The sequence below is a fragment of the Necator americanus genome, chromosome I (assembly GCF_031761385.1).
Source record: "Necator americanus strain Aroian chromosome I, whole genome shotgun sequence".
NCBI classification, from domain to species: domain Eukaryota; kingdom Metazoa; phylum Nematoda; class Chromadorea; order Rhabditida; family Ancylostomatidae; genus Necator; species Necator americanus.
In genome coordinates this window covers 12283835-12293420 of record NC_087371.1, presented here as the reverse complement: position 1 = coordinate 12293420, position 9586 = coordinate 12283835, and the positions used below count along the sequence as shown (strand labels likewise).

Genomic DNA, 9586 nt, shown 5'->3' with positions numbered 1-9586 from the left:
CTCCTCAGTTTGGGCTTTTTCCTACCGTTACGAAATCTCCCTAGTTAAGGAGATAAAAGAATTCTGTGAGGAACAACTATAGATTAACACTCTGACCATCACGACGTCATCCGTGCACTCCGACACTAACAACGATCTCTGCTCTGAAAGTTCACCTCGCTGTGGGTGGAGCGTTGGCGCGCTGCCAGCCGTGAACGATCTCTGTGCTCGTGTGGAATACGTGACTGCGGAGAAATTCTCCGTAATTCTTCTATTTCTCTGTTTTCTTCGGAAATATAGTGAAATGAGGTGTGCGTAGTGTATTTCATTGGGAACGACAGCAGATGACGTGTTCCTGCTGCTAGAAGCAGTGTTGCAGGGGGAAGGTTCGTGCTGGGGTGTCGCAGCCTTTCACTAGTTATTTTATCGCTGTATTTTGATCCTTCTTGTTTCTATACCAGTTCTGTTTGTTTCTTGAAGGTCTTATGCCATTTTGAATTGTTCAGTAGAGGTCTTAGTCGCACTATGAGATTGGGAGCTAAAAAAACTTATCTTTAGTGGTTTTCTTTCTTTCTCTCATCCCTCCGAAACAGAAATGGTCGAACGAATACTGTTTCAGAATGGAAAGTGAATAGAGTCAACAGAAGGATTTGCAATGTGGAAGTTGCTGAAGTCTAATTTCTCTTTTTTTATTGACTGATCCATTAAATGGACCAATACAAAAAAAGGAAAAAAGTGTAAATAGAATAGGAGAAGAATCCTTCAGATTTTCTAGCCTCAAAAATGGTTCGTAAACTAGTTGCGTAGTCCTCTGAAATGAGAATGTCTGTTTCTCTTTCTTATCTTGCTGCATATTTTTTCAAATTTTTGAAATCGGTACACAGATCCAATGTCATCCTTTCCTTCCTCTAGGTTTGAATCCACTTTCTCTGCTTGTGTTATGTGCTATGTAAATTTAGTCGTAGGCTCATTCACATAACATTGAAATTATCTCTCTTTTGCCTTCTCGCCTTTGATTTTTAGGTAGTACAGACACATAGTAGTTTTCTGTTTTTCTCTCGTCGTCCGAATTTGTTTTTAAAGGCATCACCCCACGAATCTGGGGTGGTACAGGGTTCAGGTGGGTTATGCTTGAACGGGGTCGTAGATTGTGGGGAAACGAATGACCCCGGAATGGTGTTTCTTAGGATTGCTTCTGTTGCAATTCGCAATGTTTGCGCCCCATCTGCGATTCGTCGAAAACTCATTCGGACGAATAGCAGGACAAGGCGGGCGCAAAGGTTGCGCATTGCAACAGAAACCGTTGTAAGAAACAGCGTTCCGGGATCGTCCGTTTACACCGATACGGGGAAATTAACGGAATCACCCTCCTCCCCATAATCTGTTCGTGGGCTGATGCCTTTAAAGGCATTACTCCACGAATCTGGGGTGGTACGGATTACAGGTGGAGTTTTCGTATACGGGATCCTAAATTATTGAGAGAGGGGTGATTCCGTCCATTTCTTCCTAATTGCCCGGAAGATACGGCTTCGAGCGTTCCGGCGCACTATTATCTACAATGAGTCCGATTGGAGCGCGCCAGCCTTGTGCGCGCGCCGCATCTTGCCGGCCGTTTTTTACGGGAATTAGGAAGAAATGAACGGAATCACCCTTCTCTCAATAATTTACTATCCCGTATACGGATACTCCACCTGAAATCTGCACTACCTCAGATTCGTGGGGTGATGCCTTTAGAGCTGTGATCTACGCGCACCTCTATAGTATCTTTTTGTTTCTCTAGGAATATTTTTTAGTTTTCGGCACTTTCTCTCAAATCTTCCAGTGTTTTTATAAATGTTTGGTAAACATTGTCAAACTTAAAACTACCGTCATTTCAATCTTCTCAAAGAGAAGATTCGTCAGCCAGATGGCATCCTAATGTGCGCATCATCGATTTTCCTGACTTTAACGGATGATAGGTTCCGGAACCGCGGCTCATTTACTTGATGAGAGCAAATGAGGAGACGTGACTGTTGTCCTCCAGGGACTGACTTTTTTCCTCTTTCGCATCTATTTAAAGAAAAACTATCTATCGTGAAACTGGGTGAGCTACATCATAAGTGCAGAAGTAGTTGTTTCTGATAAGCCCAATTTACTTCTGGTTTAAATACGTTGAGAAAATGCTAGACTGGTCACGTCTTGAAATGTTCTTCTGCTCTTATCTTTATTCGGAATGAGCTGGAAGTTCGTTTCAAATAAAGATTCTCAAAAAATCCTAGAACATGCAAATTCTGTGTTTCTAGGTAACTAACAAGCAAGTTTCGCAGAAAGGTTGAGCCGTAAATTTTAATTTGAAATACAGGGATTGACTGACGGTCGTTTGAAGACTTTGAATATTTTCTAATTTCCTTTCACTTGAGGGATTTGGAGATCTAGAAAATGGTTTTTGATGCAAGCGTGATGAAACAGAGGTATTGAATTGACAGTCTTTCGAAATTTTTGAATTACTCTCTACTTTTACTTTATTTGAATAGTTTACGACTCTGGGAATTGTCTATGAATGTTTGTGGCAAGAGCCTAATGGAGATATCGATTTGTTCTTAGGTGGTGAAAATATCAAATTTTTTTACTTCTCATCGATGAACACCTTTTGTAGAAATAGTATTTATTCACTGCTGTCCAACTTTTCCTGTTTGATTCACTCGGTATTACCCATCTCGCGCACGACAACCGACCATCTTTTCTCTATCATAACGTGGATGTTTTCCAGCATTTCTTCTAATACGTACTGAATCCTAGATTTCTAACGATTCTCAATTACTGTGCTTAGACTAGTACGCTTTGTGGATAACAAGACTTCTTAATTATGTATTCTTGAGTGTTTTATATCTGAGAACTGGAATTGGTATGTTTTCTGTGGTTTCTCTTCTCTCTTGTTGAAATTCCTCTCATGGCTTCTTCATTTTATTGTCCTATACTCTTTGGCTTTTATCCCTTTTTGAGTTAACCTCAACTTTTTCTTAAGAAGTTTTTCACTTTACTTTTCCGGAAGAGTTCCTTGTTTGTAGTAACTTTCAATACAGTTTGCATGCGTCCACACCGTTACGGCTCCGAACTCCTCTGAAACTTTCTAAATTTCCATGTTCTGGATTATTTTTGTCGATTTTCATGTTCTTTTATTGCTTTTTTCGAGAGGGCTTTTTTTGTTTCATTTAGGCACTGAGGAGGTTCAGAAGAAGGTTCTTTTATTCTTTAGGCGTCCCAGCACATCTCCTCTTTTCGAGTGTTTCAATCTCTAGCTCCAGAAGTAGATAGGCAGAAGAGGTAAAGTATTTTTCTGAAATAAAATATCTATGATTTCTTTCCGTTATCAGGCCAATCGATTTCGCCCTAGATTTCTCGCTAGTTTCTGTATGGATTTCCTCAAAATCATATCAAAATTTTCTTCATAATCGATTCCGTAATCAGGCAACTTACGGCCCCTTTTCAGCTAAGTACGCTACCTATACAGTGGTGCGAAACAGCTCCATTGTTAGGATTTGATCCGTCACTAATTCCATTCTTTTCTGCCTTTCGCACAAAGCGCGCTTGTTTTTCCCTTCTTCGAGCAACCTGAGACGGATATTGAGCCGAAAGCTGTTATAGTAGTCGTCCATTTGTGTACATCAAAGGAAGAGAATGGTAGGATGTGATGGAGATCAGGTTTCAGCCGCGTTTGGATAATTTCTTTACTCCGTTTTCATCGCCCGTGCTTGGTTGCGAAGTTAAATCATCCTATAAAGGTGGCATGTGTGGGCGGAGCTTGTGCGTTCACAAGTTTTACATGCTTGACACAGTTATGGAGTAGTTGACTGCGCTGCAATACGGTCCCAGTCGTAGCGAACCAGAATGAATGGAGCAATGTCGAGTAATCGACTACTCGAAACATTTTTTTGCCCTTGGAACTTTTTTTCGGAAAAGTGAGAAAATCTTTTAGTTTCTCACCTCTTCCGGTGTCACCTGGTAAGCTAGCGTTCCCATAAATGAATTTATTCGCAGTTCTCATGTGAATATAGGCAGTTATATGATTCACCAGCGTAGAATATTTCAAGTTAACAATGAGTTATTTCCTATTTCCATTAATTCGGAGAAAATCGTTATAGGACCTGTTCGTTGGGATTTTCGGTGGAACTGCATGGCAGTAGCCATATAAAGCCATAAACCTAGAGTAACTTCTCCTTCCTGAATACGTATTTTTCAGCCAACTTTATATCATTCTTATGCTAATAATTTAACTAACTAAAGCTTTCCTCAAGTGGATCCTGGAACAGCATCAGCCAGCTTCCACGAGATTGACGGAATGTGGATTTCATCCAGAGATGGTGATTTTGAATGTTTGTAACCAAAGCCTTGTATTCTACAGTAGTAAACTTGGTGATCTTTTTCGTCAGTTTGAATTTTGCTGGTAATAACAGAATCTGAACAAGTGGAAGAATTACTGGCGCCCGCTCGACCATTTCGAAGAACAACGAGACTCGAGGTAATAACAGAATAGAATGAAAATTGCAATCTCCAACAATTTTCTGACCAACTAGTGCTACAAGCACATCCATGGAGCCCTCCAACTTTTTCTATATTTATTTTAAATGCAAGAAATATTTGCTCTTCTTTCCAAATTGTTGTTTTCAAAACATGAATACTCAAGGAAAAAACAACTAGTAACTAACAACTAACTAAAAAAACAACTAACAAAAATTCGGAAGGATCCGAAACGATATCGTTTTCAGTCGCGATAAGCCGCGTAGCCTGCAACGATCTAGAGCAACCGAACGAAAGTATCGTTTTCTAGAGTTGTCGTTGAACGCTACAGAAAACCATTTCCACTTATCGATTGCCCAACATCCTAAAAAAGGCTTCCTAGGATTCTGTTTCGAATTTATTCTTAAAGAATAATTTTACTTTTGTGTTGCATGTGTTGGAATCCTTAAGATTCGCTCAGACCGATTTCTGCTTTTAGCTGCAGGAAACTTAGGAACTAGAGTGGGAGTGGATACTGTCACTGTCGGTCTGGTATCTTTTTTCTCTTTATTCTTTTTTTTTCAATTTGCGTCGTTGATCGACAGCTAGGCAGTCGGTAATGGAAGTGTGTACTTGTATTATCAGATCCAGGTACATAATTAGTTATATGATGAAATTACAATGGTAATTATGAACTTCACTCATTGAAGTCATACTGTTTGAATGAGTAGATTTTGCTAAAGGAAAAAAGCTGCTTGCTTTTACAGTCGGTCACAGATCAGCCTTATATAAAGAAAATAAGTTTCTGGAAGAATAGAAACAAAACTCATACAACCAGTTGTTCTGTTTCGTCAAAAAGATTGTAAGTTATGTATTATTGTTTAAATATTCATTTACTCCTGTAGGACATAGAATGTAAGGATTAGAGAATGAGGTCATGAATTTGAATACTGTGAGTAGCGGAGGAATGCACTATATACACAACTGTAATCTGCTCGCGCAATATTATGTAAGTTGTGGAAATTTCTAAGCACGAGGTTTCCAGCTATTTTTTTTTTTTTTGATAAAACTGCAGTGTTCTCCTTTTTTTACTATGAACAGATTTGAAAAGTGTTGATATTTTTTGGAACTAACGTACGATTACTGAAGGAGTTTCACTCTATGGATATGGCATTTATTTCGACTCTTTTAGGCCCAACTTGAGCTGTATGATCTTTAGCCTCGTTCATCCTATTGCTTCCCGAATCTCAAGTTTCCGAAGGAACTCCACTCTCGGGAAGTCTTCAGATCACTAACTCATACGTGTTCTGCAGAGCAGTTCGATGCTAATATTGCTGATACGAATGGATCCCCGGAGTTCCGTCATGAAGCAGCAATGAAGAACGCTACGGCGCGTGTAACTACACGTACAGGCGGCTGCTAACCTGCGTGCACTGACCCCCTTTTCTGGGCCGAGAGAGAGTGTGTGGAGATCGCGCTTGTATTGATTGAGTTACTCGCCCCTCGGGGGTGAGTCGATCATCCGACGACATAGGTAACGTATGTGTCCGAAGCTCGGCCGTACCATGAAAGCCTTTCTTATTCTCCGGGATTCAACTATGTGTTTAAAGTATGCTTTATTGGTTCCCCTTGTTTGTTATTCTCTCTTCCCATTCCTGATCCATTCGTCAGTATTTTCAGCGACGCATGTTTTTGCATGACAATGGCTTTGAGACCGTTGCAGCGCGTCTTTTCGGATTGTGGACGAGTTTTCTGAGTTATTAGGAAAGGTCGTTTGAGGGATTCGCTTCCCACAACACTCACTATTGCCGATAATAGGCTTCTAAGTACCAGCCTGTGGCAACAATATCCTCTCGGTAGACACATGGTAAATGCTCTAAATACCAGAAAATGCGCCTTAGAAGATGACCAGCTATTTTTTAAAGGTAAAGTTTCAGCAAAAGAAAACGAAGACGAAGTGAGAAGCAAGGAAAAAACAAGGATTGCATCCCTCATTTTTTAAATTTCCCCCTCCCCCCCCCCTCATTTTTGAGTTTAGAGATTTATATAAGGAATTTTGCAGGTCATTCCACTGCATTGCTTATGTGTAGAGAAGATGACGGAGAGAACCTTAGAATAACTACTCCTTTTCTGAGCGTTTTCCGGATATGCGGTAGAATTTAGGGTTCTTCATCAAGTCCTTCTTCAATTTTTTTTAATCACCGACTGGAAAAGTTCTAGAGAGTGTTGACGCGGTTAGGTCATTGTAGAGGGATGGTTTAATTAATTCGTCAGATGAACATCATGGGTGGGAGAGGTTCATCCAGTTTCTCTTCCCATCCACGACTACTCGCCAAAATTGATATTCTGAATTAGACACTTGATCTTTTTTGTTTTCGTTTTTGTAATTCAAATCTCGTAGTGATGGACCTCTATAATAACAGAGAAAACGATTTCATGTTTATTTTTTTTTTTGCTTTGTAACACTACTAGAACTCAGCAATAAGGTGCTAAATTCACAAGTATTAGGTTAGGTTACAATTTCCAAATGCCGAAAAAAATTAAATAATTAGCGGTGCGAAGATGAAGCAATGAAATGAAAAAGAGGAAATGCGCGAGTGTGAAAACATTGCATCCACAAAACTATTCACAACACAAGAATATAGAACGTTGAAAATATCATATTGGCCGCTCATTAGAAACTATTAAACCGTCGATCATTTTATTTTTATCATTTTATTATATTTATTTCGATAACATTTTATTTTTTAAATGTTAAATTAAATGTTTGTAAAGAGAAACTTGCATACGCTCTAGAACACTATTTAACATATCTGGAGATAACGTTGTCTTACGATTAGGCTCAGACGACTTTGTGCACATAAGACCATCCCAGATGTACTCTAGTAGAATTTTGGTGTTGCGTTGTTTTGTCAGGAAGTCATTTCCAGCCATTTTGATTAAGGAATCGCCCGTTCGTACCTTAAAAGAGCACAAAACATTTGATTCTTACAACCAGGGTGCTGTCAATCGTCTCTCCGAAGAACTGTAGAAAGGCGCCGGTGGTCGTCGTAGAGATGGCGCGAGGGCAGTCCCAGCCAGCCGGCCATTTATCGGTCGATATGGAGGCAGCTGATCGGGCAGATTGGAACTAGGTGTGGGATGGATGTAATGCTAACGTATGACGACGACTGGACGACGGATACGATGATGCGGTGGCGTCGACGGGCGCGGCGACAACATCTCCATTGTTGTTCGAGGTTTGTTAACTATCTTCACCTGAACCCAGCATTTTCGAGATACGCAGAATTTTTTGATCTACCACTAGTATGCGGCTCGACGTTTGCAGTCGCCAGCCGCTTCTATTCTCGCGTCCACTTTAGCCCTGCCTGCTACTGCTCATAAGCCCGAGGAGTTGGACCAGTCCAAGTAGCATGAGTAGCAGCAACGTGATTGTTTTGTTTGGCTTGTTTATCGATTTTCGACGCTCGCCCTGTGTGTCTGTGTGTGAGGAGTGGTATTTCTCGGTGTGTTTCGCCCCCCGCACCCAGCATTGCTTCTTATATGGCTCGCGCCCCGTCATCGTTTGGCCCTCACCTGGCGTAATCGACGACGTCATCATTGTGTCGGACTTCACGTCTTCTTACTTCTCGCTTCCACTTATTTTGCTTTGTGTTTCTTAGAAGCTTTCATCTAATTAATGGAATCCTCAAAACTCAGAATTTGCTCTCGTTTTGTACTCTGTTTTCATCATATTCTGAGGAACTTTCAGGCTTGAACCAATATTAGGCCAGACTACTGCCCATCAAAAGTCATTACTTTGTATCATTTGTACTGTAGTAATACAGCGAAAATGCAACGGGCCCGAATCAATGAACAGTGTGTTAGACATGCACTGACTGAACGACGACGGTCACCACGATGCGACGGGTTTTCTTCTGCGTTTTCTTCAAGTTCACCGAAGAGTATTAGAAGCATCGTTAGTGGGAATGATTCTTAGATTAATGACTTACGATTACGAATTTCAGCCGCTGCAAACAGCACCGCAAAACGACTCATTTCCAGATCCACTTAGGCGGCTTGCAGGGGTTTCCTAGCGTTGCTGAAGAGTTGTTCGAAATTCGTGGTCCCAGAGGAGTCCACACAACCTGGACACGCCCAGTTTTGCTGGAACACTGCCAAGCGCCGCCCATCTGTGAACTGGTCATGTCGGACCACGATCGATATAATTCCCTGTGTTTTTGCTCTGAACGCTTCAATAATCACTTTGCACTAAACTTAGATTTTGCTTTCAATCGTCTAAGATACATTTTGAGAAGGTCAACGCTTCTGCATGAATTCTGGGAAAGTGACGGGTTGAGTAGTGGGATTTCCAGGAAATAGTTGGGAAATAGGATTTCAACACGGGGAATATCCATGAGATCGTTTTGAAAACAGACTGATCCAAATATGCTAGATTTTCTCGTGGCAGATACTATCGGACTTAGTCATCCGTTGAATTTTTCTCAAAGAATGAGGATTTTTTTGGAAAACTTCTAATTCCACTTATACTTGAGAAAATGAATCAGTGAAGTTTTGCGGCTAATGGAATTAACACAGAATAACATCGCAGATAACAAATAAGCTGTATTTAACGAAATTATGCTAAATTCTCCAAAGGATGCAAAGGGTCTTATTCTTTGTATCCGGTTAGGTTTCTGCGGTTCTTAAGTTTGTAAGCACTTACTTTTGTGATGGGATTAGTAATAGCTAGAACTGTGGTCAATATACATCAAATGTATATAACCAGTTCAGTTGTGCAGTGCAATTCAGTGTGGCTGCACTTTTTTATTTTTATTTTTTATCGCTTGTCTTGGTTCTTTTCTTGTTGAAAGAGCTGATCTTCCAAAGATCTCATAGTTCTAGAGGAGCTTTAACTCCTCAGCTTCTGTTTTCGTGGGACTCCACGAAATGAACGGAATAACGCTAAATGCTGAGCTCATCTGACGTCTACGAGGCTGAGGTGAGTGCGGACAAGCAGTGGCGCTCAAGGAGTGCTGGTGAAAAAAGTTAGTTGCCACGAAATACGGATCAATTCATGGGCTCTGAGTGAGAGAGAGGGCGGCCCTGTGTGATGTGTGTGTGTGTTACTTGGATGCGCCTCGGAGTCTAC

General features: G+C 40.8%; 1 protein-coding gene across 1 annotated transcript; it reads right to left on the bottom strand.

Annotated features, from left to right (window-relative positions):
- Positions 1 to 4060: 4060 nt before the first annotated feature.
- RB195_005261 (uncharacterized protein) lies at positions 4061 to 4454 on the bottom strand (the record flags this gene model as incomplete). Its single annotated transcript, XM_064177644.1, has 2 exons — positions 4061 to 4179; positions 4238 to 4454. The coding sequence occupies 2 exons, from the start codon at positions 4452 to 4454 to the stop codon at positions 4061 to 4063; spliced, it is 336 nt and encodes a 111-aa protein (XP_064034768.1).
- Positions 4455 to 9586: the final 5132 nt, after the last annotated feature.